This window comes from Sturnus vulgaris, chromosome 1 (genome assembly GCF_052056855.1).
Source record: "Sturnus vulgaris isolate bStuVul1 chromosome 1, bStuVul1.hap1, whole genome shotgun sequence".
Taxonomy (NCBI): Eukaryota; Metazoa; Chordata; class Aves; order Passeriformes; family Sturnidae; genus Sturnus; species Sturnus vulgaris.
In genome coordinates this window covers 24,708,220-24,728,143 of record NC_142243.1, presented here as the reverse complement: position 1 = coordinate 24,728,143, position 19,924 = coordinate 24,708,220, and the positions used below count along the sequence as shown (strand labels likewise).

General features: G+C 41.5%; 1 protein-coding gene across 7 annotated transcripts in view; it reads right to left on the bottom strand.

Annotated features, from left to right (window-relative positions):
- DYNC1I1 (dynein cytoplasmic 1 intermediate chain 1) overlaps positions 1–19,924 on the bottom strand; it is a 183,459-nt gene that overhangs the window by 8,580 nt on the left and 154,955 nt on the right. For all 7 annotated transcript variants that reach the window (XM_088161933.1, XM_088161939.1, XM_014878487.2 and 4 more), the window contains exons 15-16: positions 15,721–15,861; positions 9,341–9,466 (exon numbers count right to left, since the gene is read on the bottom strand). In XM_088161933.1, coding sequence (XP_088018059.1) covers positions 9,341–9,466; positions 15,721–15,861 — 267 coding nt within the window. The remainder of the gene's footprint in view (positions 1–9,340; positions 9,467–15,720; positions 15,862–19,924) is intronic.

Sequence of the window (19,924 nt, the reverse complement as noted above, 5' to 3'; positions counted from 1 at the left end):
AACTGCTTCCACCAGTCATATTGGAAGGATCCAATGCTCCCTTATGCATCTCCCTCAAGGGTTACTTTCAATGGCAGACAGTATTGGCCCATAAGTCCTTGGGAAAAGAAAGAGGTAATCAGTAGAAAGAGCAGAAAGAGCATCTGCCATGCTTGAGGAAAGCTCACAATTTTGCTTCAACAGAGGCAGTGCCCTAAGCAACAAAGTTCTTGAAGTTCCTGCCATTCCACTCCTTCTGTAATGACATCAATTTACAGGTGGATTGAGAAAAACAGTGAGGCATGCTGCCTGCCATTCACCTCCCATGGGGATCTCAGCCCTGCTCCAATTGTCATGTCTCAAAGTCATTGAAAAGCCCTGAAATTTTTTACATGTGTTTCAGGACATTTAACATTTGGAGCTAAGGGATCAGGACTCCTCCTCTACCAAATTATGTTATCAGTTGTCATCCTTGCACAAGAAAGCTTAAAAATACCAAATGAACTAAACTAGAACTATTTTTTTTTTTTTTTTACTGACAACTACATTGTTTGGAAGAACAGGTCCATCGTTCTCACTTGAAATACCAGAGCTTCAGCTTGTGGGGTAACTGCATTGGCAAAGGTGCCTCTCTGGAAGTTCAGCTGTGTGAAGGACCATTGCCTCAGAGAAGAAATAAATCATACTCAGCTCATACCTGCTTCCCATCCAGACCAAGCTGGCCATGTCCATGCCATGATCCATGCCAGGAAAAAACCTGGCAGAACAGGAACTGTAAAGGACTTCTTCCACAGCTTTCTGGCTCTCAGCTGGTAAATGGACTCTCACCATAGCAGCCTATAAACTGCTCAAAGATATTAATCAGCAGGGAGTTGCTGCCTTCTCTGAGATTTCCTACACATCTGTTATCTGCAAGAGCTCGTCCATCATGAAACAGCAGTGGGTATTATTCCGTTGTTTTTCTTTTTTTTTTCATTTCAGACATAGATTCTTCCATCACTTTAGGTGCTGTAGTATAGATTTCATATTTAAATTAAACACAGAATATAGAATTTTAGCTGCAAAATAGGATGTATTAAGGCCCAGAGTTATCCTCAGTTGATATTTAACTGCTACTTTCCAAGTCACGAAGTAAGTACTTTTTCATGTTCAAAATACAGACCATTCTGCAATCCATAAAGTTTGAAAATAGTTAAGGATTCTCAAAATGAAAACTCCTACTGGATGTGACAGGTTGAAATCATAGAAGCCCCCTGAAAAAACTTAATTATATAAAGCAGCTCTTGTCTCAGAAGTGCTTTAACACCACAATGATAAGTCACGGATTTCTATGAAATTTGCAAATTGCTGCACATAAACTGAGCTTAAACTAAATTTCATACTTGGCTATTTTCCTCTTCCATACTCTCTGCTACTTAAAGCTATGGCCATTTTTCAGTAACATTTCTTTTTACATCAGAAAGGGAGCAAAAAATTTCAGAGTAAATGTCACCCAATAAACTAACTAGATATTTAAAATACATATTCTGTGACATTAGCAACATGCATTGACTACAGCGGTGCTCCCTCACAGCGTTCCATGATACAGGATGGTTAGGATGGGGGCAGACCAGCTCAAGCTGAGACCACTGTCTCAGCTACAGCTACCATAGAAAGCCTGGACCCAGATTCTCTTTCTCACTAAGCCTCTTGACAAGTTTTCAGGAACTAGCAGTGAAGCCCCCAGTAGAATCCATGTGGACAGACAGGTATGTCCAATGTGGGCTTCCCTTTGCTCTTTTTCTCCTGCCCTTTGCAGTGCTCCCCAGCTCAGCAGGAAAATACCAGCAGGAAGACTGTCACACACAGCTCTCCCTTCTCCCCCTCCTGCAGGCTGCACTGTGCAGAAAGGGAATGATCTCTTACAGATTCTCTTCTGCTGCTCTCATCACTTCGTTATCTGAGTGCCTTCCAATAGTGCATTAAGCTACATGATTAACTCCTGTCACATGTGGCTTGTTCTTTCTGATCCTCTCTGCAGGGGGAGGATCTGGGCCTTTGCAAAGGAAAAGGAAACATAAGTCAGCTTTAAAAGCAGTGTGCAAAGGGATAAAAAGGACTAGGGACAGAGTTTTGTTGGTTGGTTGACTGGGTTTCTTAAGATTTTTATTTCATATGATAAAAAGTTGAATAATTCTTCTAAAAGATATTTGTATCACATTGGAAACTCATTTCTCTTTACCCTGTGAAATTCTCTGGGGAGAGCTGTCTCTGGAGAACTGCTGAAATATTTAATCATAAGCAAGTGGAAGCTAAGAATAAAGAATCAAACGAATAAAGATGACCATTTAAAACCCCCACGCTTTCTGTCTGTTTTCACTAATACCCATTTAATTTCACTGTCTGATGAACAAATGAGAAAAAGGTACTTTCATTAAAAATTTGACACTTCCTCCTTTAATTTTAACAAGTAACATTCAGATAGTAAAATGGAAGTAGAATTTTGTGTCCATTTGTCTAGAGAGAGAAATAGAAGAAATTTTGTTGCCAGGAACAAGCAAATATCCGGGCATGGGCAGCAGAGTGACCCTGTACACCAGGTGTGACCCTGTACACCAGGTGTGACCCACTTCTGCATCACGCACAAGCACATCACAAAATCCTGGGGACAGGCTCCACGTTGAGAGGATATTTGTCTCAACGTCTCTACCTGCTCTGGGACTTCAGCCTTCTGATAGTTAACAATATTCTTTTAATTTTTGACTCGAATGCACCGCCAGCTTGCAGCCACATGCGCTGGCAGCATGTCCTCAGCTCCTCTGGCCCCAAGCACTCTACAAGAACATGAAATATCTATATTGCCACTACATCCCTCTCTGACATGTTTCAAGAGTTCTATTTTTAAAATAAAATACTTTTTTAAACATAAGAGTAAAGGAGTTTGCACACACAGTGCAAGTAGAATATGACCTGGAGGAGAGAAATGGGGAAAAAAAGGAAGAGGCTGCTTCTTTTACAACCAAAGGTGCAAAGAACATTTGCAAAGTTTTGGTTTTTTAAACATCAGTTTTATAAAGCTGCTTTGTAAGTCTGAAACACATAATGAGGGAGACTGAGAAGGGCAGAGAGCCAGTGATGCCACATGATACACAAGAGGTGGCAGAGAAAGGGAAGCACAGGGGCCCAGGCTGGCACTGGAGATAAAGATCTCCAATCCTCAGCAACAACCAGCCTTAGGTAACTCAGATTAATTAGATCACGGCTCAGTTTTCCCTCTTGAAAAGTACTTCCCTAATAAAGATTGTTATTAGGAACACAAGCCTCCATTCCAGCTTCTTTAAATACCCAAACAGACTGAAATAACAAGGTAACTCATATCCCTTTCCATTTCTTATCAGACTAATACAACTTCACTGACAAGCAAACAGCCATCAATAGGTGTGTATAGGGAAATTTATACTCAGAGGTATAAACTTATGCATTTCTATGTATGGATGTAGCCAAGCCTCATTTTAAACTGTAGAAGTATATGAACACTTGGTTTTAACTTATCAACATGACATTGTTTTTCTACAGAGGAATAAACCAGTGCTTACATAAAGACCTCAAAGCGTTCACAGTAACCTAAAGTAATGAATATTGTAATGAGAAACACAAGTATTTAGGGTGATAATGACTGGACTTTGCTCTACTTAGATCAGCTCACCCCCTATGGAGGCTACCAAAGCTTAAAGATTTTATCACCCTAGTAATCAGCAATGGGTAATGGCCTTCATAAAACACAGTAATTAAATTGACTGATTTCAAACTAGTGCGTTTTTTTCATTAGGGAGTTCTTATTTAACCTACTTCAAAAATCCCTTTGTGAATACAGACTATATCAGTCAAAATTGAAATGATGAGGGACAAGGAGCTTGTTCTGCTCAATATTTCAGACATTATTTAAGTAAAAAGTTGAAGTTCCTGGTATTTTTTTTGTCATCTCTAAATGTTTCCAGTTTTAAAATCTTTCAACTTATAAAACTGGGGAAAAAAAGGAAGCAAATCAAAACCTTAGTTCTTTACATTTTCCAACAACCCTCAAGATATTCTGCTTTGTTAAAACATATTTTTAAAATTCTCTGAGGCCAGGGTTCCAGCCTCCCAACAGAAATATCAATGGTGAAATTTAATTATCCTTTATGCCTGGATTGTGCATGTTGTTGTAACTACTGTGTCTTACTTAATCTTTGAATGTTTTTGAATAAAACTTGGTTGTAAGCACAACCCCTTATTATTGCTAAATTTGCCTTCATGATATGTGCGTGAGCCATTTATCTGTGTTCCAAGAATACTTGTAACTCAACACAGGTTTTAAAAACAAATGTTTTATGGTGAGTCTCAACTCTGCTTTTGTGGCAAAAACATTTCCCAACTCAATATATGCTCTACAGAAGCTTTATGATAGCAAAAGCAAACCTATTGGAAAATCAGCCTGGACAACTACATGACACAAAACTTAGCTTCATATTTCTCTCTCTGGGCTACAGCAGTTTTTAACTGCATGAAAGAGATGCTGGATATGTGCTTTCTGTACAAAAACTGTAGTAAAACACGGGGACCACAAGACAGGAGTAGAAAGTAAAAATGCTTCTTTACTCTAGCCAGAAAAACAAGTGACTCAGTCATGCTGAAATGTGAGAGCTGGTCACAAATATACTTTTGTTTCTGTCTAGAACCCCAAGAATCTCAGAGCAGCTGTTAAACGCTGCTGAAATCAAAGGAAATTATTTTATAGGCACCAGCGGGATATCCTTACTGTACCACTTCATCCACATACTTCAGGGCAGTTACCAGCTCCTCCCTCGCTGGTCATGTACTTGAAAATGAGATATGGGATTAACACGTATCATGGAACAAATGGGGAAGTACACAAACAACCTAATACAACAGCCCCAAAAAGGCTTCAGGCAGTATTAACTCTGAAGCATAACAAAGTTATATAAATGTCCGTATGATTCTGATTTCACTGCAAGGAAACAAGGACAGACGTAGTAACTGTACAAAGAATCCTAGGTAACTGCTTTGTTGGCAGAGCCAGCTTTCCTGGATGGTCTTGAGAAAGACATTTTCTTACTTCTGTCCAGTCCACCTGTCATACTAGTTGCCTTTTAAAAGCATGACTAGAACTACCTGTCTGAAAGACTGCCAAACAGATGCAACAGTTTGTGCTGTAACCACTTTAACAGTAATGTACTGCATTAAGCTCCTCGTGATTACAGTTTCAAATTCTGTGATCCTATGCAGCAAACTTATTTTATATTTTATTATAATCAAATAGTAAATCTTTGACTCACAGTTTCTATCTATGTACTCACAGTGCAAGCAGAATATGACCTGGAAGAGATAAATGGGAAAAAAAAAAGAGAAATAATAGAAGGTGGATGAGAAGCTGCTTCTTTTACAAGCAAAGGTGCAAAGAGCATTTGCAATAAGCCAAGTAAGCAACAAACATGGTTGTTAGAGAATATTTATGACAGCAGGCACTGTGTAACATCACTGAAGCGTGCACAACGGGAGCAAGCTTTCTAGAAAATATATCTGCAAAACACACATGCAGTTAAGTCTAACTATCAATCACCTGATCATGTGGATAAATCTATAGGCAGTGGTCCATGCTCTGTTAAAATCAGCTTCTAAGAAAACTTGCTGCCCAGTAAATAAGCTGTAAAGCCACAGAAGCTAAAATATATTATACAAATGATCACGATGATTACATCACAACTACAGCAAAAATCGGAATATTTAGATCTTTCGGAGACTAAAGTGTATTTACAATGATTGGTTATATATACTAGTTAGGTTATGTAGGCTTAAGATCCCATCACACTGAAACGATCGATTTTTGCACTTTTGCAAAAAAATGCATTGTTGCATTTTGTATTTTATAATTCACATTCTTTAAAACAGTGCTTACTGATCCATGAGAGCACATCTATATGGACTGTTTAAGTCTGCTCTCCGCTGGAACTGTGCATGTGTAACTCCCATTAATGCTAATGGGCATAAAGCATACGCATAGAGGGGAAAATAGACCCCTCACTGTGAAAATAAATGTGTTCAGTTATTTTCAGATGCGATGCCAAAATCAAACAACTAAAAGTACATAGTCAAAGGAGATAACACTATATAGTCTAACTGAAAGTGTCACCATTATTTTTAACTCCCTGGTCATGGACCCTGCCATGTTCTTCATGTGTCTGACATTTCATGTTGTCATCCAGACCATGACTGGATAACATATAAACATAGGCCAAATCCTAAATTCTTACACAAGTGAACACAGCCCCGATCCCACACTCCTTACCTTCACAAAGGATGAAAGGTTAGGCCTTATGTCTTATGTTTTTCACTTAGGTCATATGTTTTCTTTTTATACCATATGGGGTAATAGCAGCAGTAAACTTTACTGCTCTCTAGGATAGTTCCTTAAAACCGTGATGAATCTATCAAACTAAAAATTCCTACTACTTCATTTTTTCCTTAATGGTTGATAGCCTGATGTTTTCTGGACTGATCAAAATTCAGAGTCAATGATGTCTAAGAAACAGGTAAGAAAAACTGTTTATCTAGTAAGGTGAAATCCAAAGATACAATCCTGTATTAAAATACAAATGCAGTATTTTTTCTTCTGATGGAACCAGTGCTTTATGAGTTTACAGCTGATCTAACATGACATTTGGAATAGTCACAAGAAAACAAAGGTTTTTAAAAGGGTGCAGTATAAGTGCAGCATTAATGGTTTTGGTGTGTATTTAGGTCTTTGTAAAGTGGCCTGCTGACTTTCTAATGCAAGTAATCACACCCATCTTCTCAAATCAGGGAGATGCACCTTCAAACAAGTGGATGCTACTGAGCTATCAGCCAGGCAGAGATGAGTTATTCCAGTGATGAGGCCTTTTCAGAAGATGGTGTTGTAGGAGATGAGGAGAGTGCTGTTGCTGAAATGTCAACTTTCACAGCTTAGTATCAGGATTTGCAACAGCTTTTTTCGTATTTGCTGGGTCAAATATGAAAGTTAGCTGCTGCTGGGTGCTGTGCAGTCCAGCTCCCAGCTCCTCGACCCCAGCCACATGCTCACTCATCTACTCTCACATGAGTCAGTTCATGGAGAAAAACAGCCCAAAGAAAACAAAACAAAACAAACAAACAAATAAATAAATACTTCTCTACTGATCCATCTCTCTCTGCACAATGTGAGTGGTGATAAGCACTGCTACCTGCACAGAAACTGGGCAGCAAGGGATGTCGCTAAGCATGGCTGGCAGGAGAAGACTTTTCTTTTTAAAGTGTCAGACCAGCCCCATCAGATCCCAGAATCAAACCCCCACAAAAAAGACAGTCAAAGGAGGATCCCAGCTGAGCCAAAAACTGGCCAGTGTCTGCACAGTGAAGTAAAGCAAAATCCTTAAAGGCTGCCATATTTCTATACCAGAAAAATGCATGTGCACTGTGAATCCCCTGTGCATCATGCCTGAGGGCAGCTAAGGATGGAATATCTCATCAAAGAGCTCTTTACAGACTGGCTTAATGACCCAAGAGGCTGCTGCTCACTGTACGTGCCCTTGGTTCCAGGCTCTTGATCTTGCAAGGTACTTGAGGCTTTATAGTGAGAACAGTTGGGCTAGACAATATATGACCACCCTTCTCTTTTAAACCAGAAAAAGGCATTGACAACACAGCAGCCCCAGCAGTGCTGCAGCCCAGATGACCTCTCCTAAATTTCGTGCAGGAATTACTGCAGAGACTGATACTGCCTGACTGAACCAGGCGAGAAATGAATGAGCTCCTTCATTCATTGCAGAAGAGCAGGATTGGCAATGGTCTGTCAGTAGCCATGTGGATAGACATCCATCGGTTTACTTAAGCACATATGGAGCTGAGCTGGAGACACTGAGGCTCTTCATGGGCAGTGCACACAACATCCCTGAAGCAGAACCCTTTATGTAACACTGAACTGGACTCACACAAATCAATACTGTTGAACAGCTCTGTTTTCTTTTTCAAGTGATAGAAGCCTGTCTTTATATTTGAGTGTATCACTATGACTCATTTTGCAAGATGACGTCTTATTATGCAGGGGAAAGGTCAAAAACTTCAATATTGCTACTTCTGCATAGAACACTATTTTCTTCTGGGTGAGCTTGCAGGAGTAAATAGTTCTATGAATGATTTGGTGTATGATATGCAAAAAGAGACATTTCTACAGCCTGTCTAGACTCTCAGACAAGATCAGACTGTGCTGTCATCAAAGACATTTCCAGAGCCTGTCGCATCACTTGAAAGACAGAACAGTCATGCAAAATGAAAAATAAATAAAAACAGCTGACCTACCAGTGTCACAGTGGAAATCTGAGCACAGTAACCTTAGAAATTATGCTAACAACATGGCAAGAAGGTTCAGCAAACATTTGTGAGGAAGGGCAACTCCCGCACTAGTGAATGAAATCCAAAAATATGAGTCATGCACAAGCAATTTTGCTATGGGCCATAAAATCACTTTATGAGAATTACAGATAATTCTCTATGCATTCTATAATGTTTCCCTACTGTGTAGAGATGGGTATCTCAGTATCCTATCACAGATAATGATAGAAAACAAATTCTCTACATAAAAGCTGATTGCTCAGAGATTCACCCTTAACTGTTCCAAGGGATTGTAATGCCGATGGAACACTTTATACTGCATTCATCAACAAAGAGTTAGATTCATCACTGCCAAATACACTGCAGTTTAGATGCTTGTTATAAGATGTAGCAGGGTGAATTGAGAGCAGCCCTAGACACAGAATATGCATCCTCCTATAGTCTCTCACGCATGCACCTACCATCCTTCAAAATGGCACCTCTCATTTCCTCCTGTTAGTACTTTTGCACACATTCAGACATATGTAGCAGTATCAAAAGAACAGATGCATTCTGTGCATATCATGCTGACAAAAACTTATAGCAATAAGCCAGTCATAAAAGAAGAGATACTGGAGTATAAAAGGTGAACCATTTAGGATCAAGTTTAGAACAGTACTGCCTCTTTCTGCACCTCAGTTTTTTCTTTATGTTCTTTTAACTTTTTCCAACTGTACCCACAGGACCATTATGAAAAAACAGCTTGAAAAACACTGGAAGCTTTCAAAAGAGATTTCTCTCATGAGACTTTAACAAGTTAACTCTTTTTCGAGGTAGCTTTACGACTGCTGGCAACCCAAATTCAACTCCGCTGAAAGAATAAGACAGATTTCTTTCTTAAACTTGGATGTGGCAGTCTCCAGGAGTTGAGCTTAAAAACAAAACACAAAACCCCAACGAAACAAACAAACCACAAAAGAATCCCAAAAGAAGATACCTCTCCAACATCATAGACCCATATGCGGCCTTCTGAATCACCGACTGCTACCTCCTTCCCAGCCTGGGCCCAGCGGACACGGTTCAGGGCAGACGCTCCTTCTATGGTGACACTGGCTGTGGGAACCTGTAGAAACAACAGCAACAGGGAGGACAATAAAATCACACTGCCTACAAACCCAAGGGTCAGTTTTGAATGTCCCAGACGAGTCAAAGTCCCTTGCATTGCTGGAAGAAGCAAACAACTCTCATTGAGTTGTGAGGGTGAGAAAAAAAAGCAGAAGGGTTCATTGTTTCTTTGATCATGTGTGCTAAAAAGAGAGAAGAGTAAGAGATTGCTTGGAATGAACAGTAAAGGGCAGTAAGTGAAACCATTTTTCCCCTTTAGCCCTGGAAACATGAAAAACCAAATCTTTTTTCTCAAAAGTCACTAACATGACCAAGAACCACCTGAGAGCAGGATTTGGCTTCAGTCCTGCCCTGGCTTCTGACTCAGGCCCAGATAACCTGACAGTCAGAGACACATCTCTGTATTCCTGCTAACACATCCTTTGAATCCATACTCACCTCTGTGGCTAGATGCAGAGGTTGAAACTTAGGTATTCTATCAAAAAAGTCCTGAGCTAATCACTTTAGAGTGAGGACATGGCAGAAGTGAGAACAGCTGAGCCGACATTTTGGAATTCCTACAATATAGTCCACAATTCTCTTTTACATCCCCAGGATAGTACTTCTGCTTTAAATACACCTGGATGCTGTCTAATTCCTAAATCCCCTCCCTGCCCCAAGTCAACCAACAGGTGACCCACAAGAATACATAAAGATTCTGGTTAATGCGTGGGACGAATAAAGCAATGAATACGATCTTAGGAGAAGTATTTGTCATTTACGCTGGAATGAGGGCATCAAAAGATGCTGCAGGAGGAAGGAACTGTGTGGGTGTTTGTCCCAGATAGGTGGATCACTCAGTTGATTTAGGTCACCTCATATGACAAATGACAGTAACCTGCAAGCCTACTTAATGCTCCACCCAGCTGCCTTTAATAGGAGAGAGAACCTGCCTGAGCAAGGAGCCTGTAGCTTGGCTTAACAGTCTTCCAAAAAAGGCTTTTTAGTTTCAGTGCCTTTTAGGTCAATGCAAATGGGATAGGACAGCTGCAAAAACAACTCCTCCACCAGATCCACTGGTGGAAAAAGGTTTTGGTCACATTGTGAGATGACAAGGGAGTGTTCCAGGATCTATAAATTGGCATAGAACGGAGAATAGTCCAGGTAAAAAGAGGTAGCAGGACAAGAACCGGAGTCCAGGCTACTCTGGGAGGAGTGACTCTGGGAGGTACTCCTTCTGTTCTCACTGGCAGCACACGCAGCAGAAGAAAGAAGAAAGAAGCTTGAAGGTCATAATAAAGCCTGATCTGAACACTGACAAACTGGCAAGATTAACAAAACCAGTATTTTGCTGACTTCATCTCGCTTCTCTGACTGTAGCTTTACATTTTTGTTGTGAGACAGGTTTAAAGATCCTGGAGAAAAATAATTTCAAAATGAACATTGTATAGCTCCTATGCCAGTCTCCTCCTCAGCCCTAATGCCTGCATTGTGCCACACCAGATGAGTGACAGCAGGAAGCCAAACCTCTGCAGACTTGCTGAGACTCTCGTTTCTGCCACAGCCATGCACTGCCACACCAGCAGCTGGACAAGGACTGGGAAGCAGGGCTGCTTCCCTTGACTGTCCCCCTGGAGACTCCCTGCTTGCCCTCACCAACCGTGGCACCAGGCTGCCAAACCAACTGGCACCTCCAGCACAAGGATTCTGCCACAGCATCACCTCGGCAAAGGGCTTCACAGAAGTGTCCTGAGCCCCGCATGAGAAATACAGCAGGATTTTGTTTGCAGAATGTTGAATGATGTAGAAATAAAGCTGGATACCAGTCAGAAAGCAGATACCATCCTCCCCCCGCTTTAGGAAGTCATTCAAATGCAAATAACTACTGGACTCATCTCCCCATTGTGCAAGGCCTAGGTCCTGTCCAAGGCAGTATTTCCCAAAAAAGCTGGCATGCACTAACTCCTTGTCCCAAGTCTGTTACCTAAGAAGAGTCAATGGCCTTAAGCTGACATGGAGTCATTGATGCATGATAAAAATCACAGTAGAAAACAAGCAAGTTTTACTGCTGTGATCATGGATTTCTGTAAAGAAAAAAAAAAAAAAAAAAAAAAAGAAAAGAAAAGAAAAAAAAAATCCAGCCAAAATCAATTTCATAACATTTGGGAATGGGTTTTTTCAAACAGCTAAATGCCACATTTTAGAGGACTAAGCCACTAACCAGCTATGTTCCTTAGAAAACTGCAGATCACAGATATGTGTTTCATGTACAAATATACAGTGTATATTTAAGGCATTGAATTTTCACAAAATCTTTCAGGAGGCTGTAATATATAACTCTAGAGCTGGAGTTAGGTTTAGGTTTTTGTTTTTGGGGGTTTACTTTTTTTTGTTGTTAATACAGCATTCTTTCAGTGTTCCACATAAAAATAAGCAGCACGAATGCCGCAGACACAAGACACTACCCATGCTTTTTTCAAAACCCAATGGTTTTGAAAATTCCTGTTACTAATCCACAAAGCTGTATAACAAAATAAAAAGCAATACTGAAGCAGTCTTCAAAAATCCAAAGAAAAAACCTTTTTTTCCCATGATATGGAGAGAAATAAAGTCAAACCAGACTATCTTAAAATAGATTTGTCTGCTCTCAGTAGTGATAGTTTAAATTACACGTGCCTATTTCAGATTTCAAGGTAAGAGTTTATTTATAATGGTAGCATTATGTTTTTAAAATCACATTTGAAATACTTTATAAATTCTCTGAAGTTGGTGTTTGTCAGATTTTAAACAATTTTGAAATGAAATTTTAACAGATAACATATTAAGAAAGATGCAGTCAGAAAAACCTGCCTGATAAGAATATAGCTTTTTATTATTTTTATTGCCTATGTAGTGTCAAAACCTACTTGCAAATACATCTGTTACCTCTTTGTAGATATAGACGCCATCGTCACACTTTACAAGCTAAGGTACAGCATGCAAAAAACCCAAGAAACATCTGAACAGGATATAACACAGAAGAAATAAACGACTTTGTAAGTCAGTTTCGTATTAGTTCATACATAAATAAGACTCATCAAGCACCAAGAGATCTTCTCCAATCTTGATCAAAAATGAATGTCACAGATACATCGGTAAGAAATCAGCATTTGCTATCCTTAAGCTTTTGCAAACCTCACTACACTGATCCATAAAAATAATATTCAGTTTTCAAAAGAATGATGGAGTGAGTAAGGACTTTATTCTTTTTAACTTCTTTTAAATGCATTTATCAGATATAAAATAAAATGTGATGATTTTCCTTGCTATTACAAAAATAATTTCTGATATGCAGAAATAAATATGAAGTACACCAATAGCCTTGCAACTTTGCAATGAGACTTTGAAAATAATTATTACACAGGTTAAATCCTTGGTACAGTCCAGTGATCTAAGTTATTTCATCAGAAAACATCTAGCTCTCAGGAAAAATGTTTTCAATAAATACCGAGAGCAACACCAGTGGAAACTCTGTTGTGACTCAAAAATTTGAAAGTAGCATATTGTAACTAAACCCAGGTGTTTTCTTAATTTATTTTCAAAATAATACCTAAATATTAATGTGGCTTATTCCCCAAATTAAACAAAGCCGGGACTCATTAATAACAATCACATCTAGTTCTTACACAGAGACTTTTATCAATAGTTAGCAGTTAAACACAGTAATAGACCTGTCATTTTCCACTGTCTTCACAAATACTTTGACATCACATATCTGACATCTAAAAGTAATAACCATCTAAAAAATAGGTGTTTCGAGATCTCTTATTACAAAGGCAGAAGTGCTGACAAGGAGGGTTTTTTAGCAAAGAGCTGAGCAGACTTAAACGGCATAATCAATTACAGAAATCTGGAAAATTATTAGCTAATTACGACCTACCAGATAGAGGGTAAAAGCAAACAACCATCCCTTTCAGTTACGATGCTTAGAAGAATTGTTTGCAGTTCCCTCTTTCAGAGACACTTTTGTTGCTTCTCCTGCATAACAAAACTTCACATCTATTCAGAATCTGCCAGTTTATCATTTATACGGATTTTTTTATTTGTTTCATCACTGCTCAGTAAGGAAATCAAATTATATTTCTGTCCTGAGACGCAAATTTTATTCTCATAAAAACACAAAGCTCAGATACCGTGGAAATAATTCCAATCTGATCCTTACATGAGAGCTGATTTTGACCTCTCAGAACGGAAATAATTTGTGAAATCAGGGGGTGGCCTTGCATGCAGAATAAAAGCAGGATGAAGCTTGAAGTTAATTCTTTTTTTTTTTTGATGTTTCTATATATTTATATGTAAACACACTGAAAAACACGTGGCGGTTTGCTACATACAGCATTATTATTGATGGGAATGGGATCAAGCAGTCCAGACTAATTTTTTGGAAAGAAATTATGGTCTCCTTGAGTAAAATGGCAAAACATCAGTTGATTTCAATTTCAGCCCTGGTACTTGGGGGAAAGGATTTTTTTTTTTCTTCTCAAAATGCTGGGTTTTATGCTCTGTGTTTAAGCCTGCATTAATGAGAACACCTGAAGGATATGTCCCTCCCTTCCCAAAATAAATTCTTAGGAGACTCCTCCTGTATATCCTCCAGCTGTATGTGCTCTAATTAAAAAGGCTGCACTGCTTCCTGCTCAGAGCACTTCAAAAGGCCTCACTGCTCCCCTTGACAGTGCAGTGCCCGGTGCTGGTTCCTCTTACCTGTCCATGCTTATTTATGGCAAGCACCACTCACTGGAAGCCATAAACTGCACCCGTATTTTACTCTGACTGAAACGCATAGCAGGTTTACATGAAAGGTATATTAATGATCCAGCCAATCTTAAAAAAAAATAAAATTTTAAATAGGGTGTATTGAGGAAAATACTGCCGCTTGCTCTTCCGTCTTGTCGTTTTGGGACATAAAAAGAAACTCACCGGCTAATATGTGACCTTTTATTTTCTTACGGTCTGTTTGCCCTTAATTTTAATTTGCATTAATTAAAAACATGGAAGACTTCGTGTGTTGAAAAATAATTCAATTTTTGTGCTGAAAACTTATTACTGGCCATCTAAGATTGACCTCAGGTGATGGCAGGTTCTCTGAAAATCATTTTTGGGTGAAACTCAAATTCAGAAGAACAGTATCAATTTAAGTCTCTGGTGTTTTTAAAAATTGGGAATAATAAGAGAAAAAAACCCATGGGATTTGGCACATTTAGAAAGGTACTTTTTAAAAAACAGTGTTTATCAATCTCAGCCTTCGCTAAAAGTGATCTGAACAATATTTCTCACCACTGAAATTCAAAGGCGAATCCTTCCTTTCCAATGGACCCCACTATTTAGCTAACAGCGGCGAAAAGAAAACTTAGTTGTTATTTGCATTTGTATCTCTAAGTTTCAAGCAAAGTTTCAAGACAAAAAAAGGGTGAGGGTGTAAAACCCTAACTAACAGGTGAGAGAGATGCCCTGTGCTTTAAGAGACTGTAGCAGGGTACCGGAGGCAGGACGTGAGGGGAGATGCAGGGGCACACGCTCGGTTTCTGACGGGCTGGAGGCACTGGCACGGGGCCTCCAAGCTACAATCCCCAGAGAATTTGGGGCAGAGGACAATAAATTCAGAGGGAGAGGAAGCCTCGCAGTCCCACGCGAGCCCGGTGCCGGTCGGTGGCGGCGTGGCGGGGCTGCCGAGGTGTGACCCCCGGGAGAGGGCAGGAATCGCAAACCTGGCGCTCGGAGCGCCGTGCGCCAGAAACGGGGTGCGGGGATAACAAAAACCTGCAGAACGGGCGCGGTTTAAAAGTGCACCTTAAAATAACAGAGGGGGAAGGAGCCTCCTCCCCGAGCCGGCACCGCGGCATTTAATTGCGTTGGCTTTCTGCCGGGGGTGCCGGAGCCGGCCCTCCCGCCCCTGACAGGTACCGAGCGCAGCAGCCCCGCCGCAGGGGAGGGAGCGAGGGAGGCGGGAGGGAGGGAAGGAGGGACGGCAGGCGGGGGAGAGAGGGGGACGGGCGGGCGCCCCCGGCAGCGGGACCTGCCCTCCCTCGCCCTCCCCTCCCCGCCGCGCCCCGGGCGCGGGCGGCGGCCGACGCCGGCTTGCCCCCGCCCCGAGGGAGCGCGGCGCCCCTCGGAGCCCCGGCGGGGAGGACGGCGAGTGTGCCCGGCAGTGCCGGCCCTCACAGGGTTAAGGTCTTGCCCGGCGCCCCGCTGCCCGCCCGCCCGCGCCTTCCCACCGCCGCCGAGCCGCCTCACCTCGGTGTCGTTATTCAGGTTCCACAGATCCAGGCGCCCCATCCCGTCCACGCAGGCGAAGAGCGCGGGATGCACTGGCGACCACATGACATCGTAGACATAGTCGGCATTGTCTTCAAAGGAGTAGAGCGGCTTGTTGTGCTGTAAAGCAGAGAGCGGCATGAAGACTTCGTGGCGCTAGTGCTGCCTGGGGCTGTCTGGCGAGTCTAATTAAAAACTTTGCACATTTACAAAGTGTCATAAAACTTCCCCAGATGAAAGGTCCTCCGAGAAGGGCGGGACTGCGCTTTAATGGGGCAACAACTGTCCGGTGGGATAAATGAGATGCCCGGTGCGAGGGGTGTGGGACGCGCGGATGATGGGGCGGGGGGAGCGCCCGCGGTCACCCCCGCTCCCGGCCGGCACCCCGGCTGCGGGAGGGGGTGCGGGGGGCGGTGCGGGAGGCAAGGCAGCGGGCACGGGCTCGGACCGGGACCACCGCTCCCGCCCGAGCCGGGCGCGCTGGCGGAGGCTCCGATAAGGATCGTGGGAGCGGCGGGAGCGGCGCCCCCGGAGCCCCCGCGCACCGCGGGCGGCGCCTGACACCTAGCGGCGGGCGGCGGCACTGCAGCGGCCCCGCGCTCCCCGCGCCCGGCGCGCTCCGGAGGGACGGAGGGAGGGAGAGAGGGAGAGGGAGGCAGCTCCGGAGGGAGGGAGGGAGGGAAGGAAGGCTGTCATCTGCAGCAGGCGGGGAGTCGGAGGGAAGTTAGGAAGTACACCAGGAATAAAGTGTAATTGTCCCTCATGAATTATTCATCGCATCTGGCTTGCCTTTAATTTTTGCATAATGGCTTCGCTAATCCCCGATCAATTAATGGAAAATGAAATTTGAATGATAATGAAAACTCCAGAGATGAAAGAAATTAAGTATTCTCATGGCTTGTGACAGAAATCTAAACAATGGGACTTCTCCGAGGGTCTCCCTCCGTGCCTCCCTCCTCCCGCCGTTCCCTGCCGCCTCCCCGGCGAGCGCGGCCCGGCGGGACGGGCGCCCGCGGTCCCCCGGCCCCGGGACACGCAGCATCACTGCATCCTGCAGTGTCCAGGTGGCACCCGTAGAACATCTCGCTCAGGTCCCTCTGGAATGCACCCTCGTACATTTTACGAAGAAAACATTGTCCGGAGTGTCTCAATGCATAGCCATGCATTATTTTTTCTGAAAAGTGGAATGATTAATTGCAATTATTGTATAGCTTTCCTCTCGTATATTATCAATTCAAAGCGATAATGCAGTCGCCTTGACATCTATTTACAGATGGGTCCTTGCTAGTTTTGGTCCTCTTGCACCCCATGGTGCTTGGATGGATGTTGGGGCTGGAAGCACTGCAGGGTCAGCACAGGGGACAGGTGTGTGTCCATTTCTATGTTGCCATGCCTCTGAGTATTGATGAGGTGTATTGCTGTTGCAGCACTGCATTGTAAACAATTCTATGATACTTCTGGCCATCACGAGTATCACAAAAAATTACTGGAAGTACTCAGAGATTTAATTACATGACTTCATCATTTGAAAACATAAACTGAAAATACAATAGGGATTTATTCCAAAGGCTGGGTTTTCCTCTGCTTGAATTAATGAAAGATGTTTTGATTACAGGATCGAGTCTCAAATTGTCGTAACCGGCCTAATGGTTTTTGTCCATTTCTTAAGCCTAGCAAACATTTTGTGTAACAATGACATGAAATTAGAGCTTGACCTTATTACCTCGAATTTATACAGCATTTTAATTTATTTTCCCAGGCTGGAGTTTTGCAAAAGAAAAAATGCAAAAATATTTTCGCTGATGAAGAAGGTCTTTTTATCCAAATGCATATGTGTCTGTTTACTGTATTATCAGTGGAGTTACTTACATGTGTTAATGAATTACTTACATGCCTGTGCTAAAGCTTTTCCGGGGTTTAGGGCCAAATGAACACCAAACTTTTGAAGAGGCAGAGGTATTTCATTGGAAATTTCAAAATGAATCTTTGCAACTATGAGCTAGAAAATATTATTTAGAGAGGGTTACATGGATTCCCAATGCTGCACTGTGGATTTTTACTGAAAACACCTAATTTAGGTTTTAATATATCAAGTGTCTAAATCCTGGTGGGCATTGAAGATAGTAGTATACCAAAAGAAAAAGAAATCTGGTAAACTGCAAGATGGATGGTATTTTTCTTATTCATGGGAAAGTGCTGCACATACAGCACTTTAACATGTAATGTCATGGGAGAAGTAACAAAATTCCACAGAAGTTAAAGGCCTATTAAGATATCAATCAATCCAGGGCAGATTTCAATCAGCATTTCCTTTTTGTCAGCATATCAAAACTTGTTTTGATCTTGAGTGGAGCACTTTTTAATTTCTGTTACTTTATTTTACACTTCATGCCTAAAGACCAAGGCATTAGAAGGAAGGGTCAGAAGATTTGATGCTAGCCTATATCTTGCTGTACACATGTTGTGTAGTCTCTGGCAAACAACTTTAGCTGATGTGCCTCTGTATCCCTGTTATCAAAATTAAAACACTTTTAAGGTGCTGGGATTTGAGGTGAAAAGCCTCAAATACCAGAAATGAAATGTCTTTACCATAACAGTGGAAATATTCAGATATAAAGATTGAAAGTCAGAGGGAAAGTGTGGACAACAGGAATAATACGGCTTTTGAGAAAGATCTCAGACATGCAAGGAATGACATACAAATTAATGGAGAAGAATAGGCCGTGGAGCACTGCAAAGAAATAAGAAATTTAAGGATAGTGAGCAGCCCAACCAAAAGGCAAGACGAGCTGCAGTGTGGTTGGGAAATCAGGGAGAAATAATATGGTAGAATTCAGGCAGTGCTGGTGGAGCTGAGGTACACCTTCATACTGCCCCCAGTATCACTGTCCTCCCAGCTTGACTAGCTGCCAGTGAAAAAAGGGAAAGTATTTCCCTTACTGTCTTGTCTTCTTGCACTGTTTAAGCAGAGAATAACAAAACAATGGACAAGGTCCATCTTGCTTCATGTCCTGTCTTCAATACTGACAGCTACCAGCCTTTCTTAAAAGTTGACATTTCATCCTGGTCTAGATGCAGTTATGCTGATTTCATTGTGAAGGCTCCATTTCTGAGTTTAAGTGCATGTATAAATTCTCACAGGATTTCTTTACTGCGAGCCTGCTTCCTTACTACTGGCCCAGGCCTGCAGATCTTGTACTGCAACAATTTATGAGTAAGGATACCAACTGTTTTTAGAAAATGTTGAAATGTGGAACCATGTATAGGTCACTTTAAAGCAGTTTTAAATTACCAAAACTTCAGACCTACACAATCCATAACTAACATATGGCTATTATTATAAAACAACTGAAATTCAAACTTGATGAGCTTTCATTCTTAAATATCAACCCACTCTGTTATTCAGTAGAACAGAAGAAATAGTTTAAAGCAGTATCTGCAGAAAAACTTGGGCCAAATCTACTTATTACTGAAAAAGAAGAGTGTAGGCTGAAAACACAGCTCCAAAGAATCAATGGAGTTTTGCCATTGATTCCAAAAGGCCATGATTTGAGAATTTAGTGGAAAAAGCAAAAAGCCAATTCCAAGATGTGATTTTTTTCTTATTTATTTAAACATGTTATCAATCATTTCTCCTCAGAGTTTGTATAGAGGTGTTGTTTAAGAGGCCAATCAAGAGTAAACATTTTGAGTACCCTTTGGCTATCTAGGACGTAAGGCTTGTCTATGAAACAAGAAGCTCACCTAGATAAATTCTACACATTTATATAAAAGAGGGGTTTTTTTACACATATAAATTTGACCAGTCTATCCCACTTATTTGCATAGAAGAATTTTCTTTAATCCAGGAGGTGCCACACATAAAGTAGCTAATTATCCATATAAAGGAATGTATACATATCCACAGGTTTTAACTAGCATCTGACTTCTGAAAAGCCATGGAAAAAACTATTGGCTTTGCCCATTTCATGAAATGAGCATTTCTTTCTACACGTTGCCACAATTTCTGTGGGTGTCAGCTCTGCTTAAAGGTACTTTCCTAGACCGTAGCTTCAGCAGTACAGGTGTGTGGTGACACCACACACTCTGCTGTCTCCACTTCTTTCCTTCTACTCAGTTGTCTTCTATTCTAAAGATGATAAGCCAAACACCATACTTCTGTCTCTCACCATATTAGCAACAG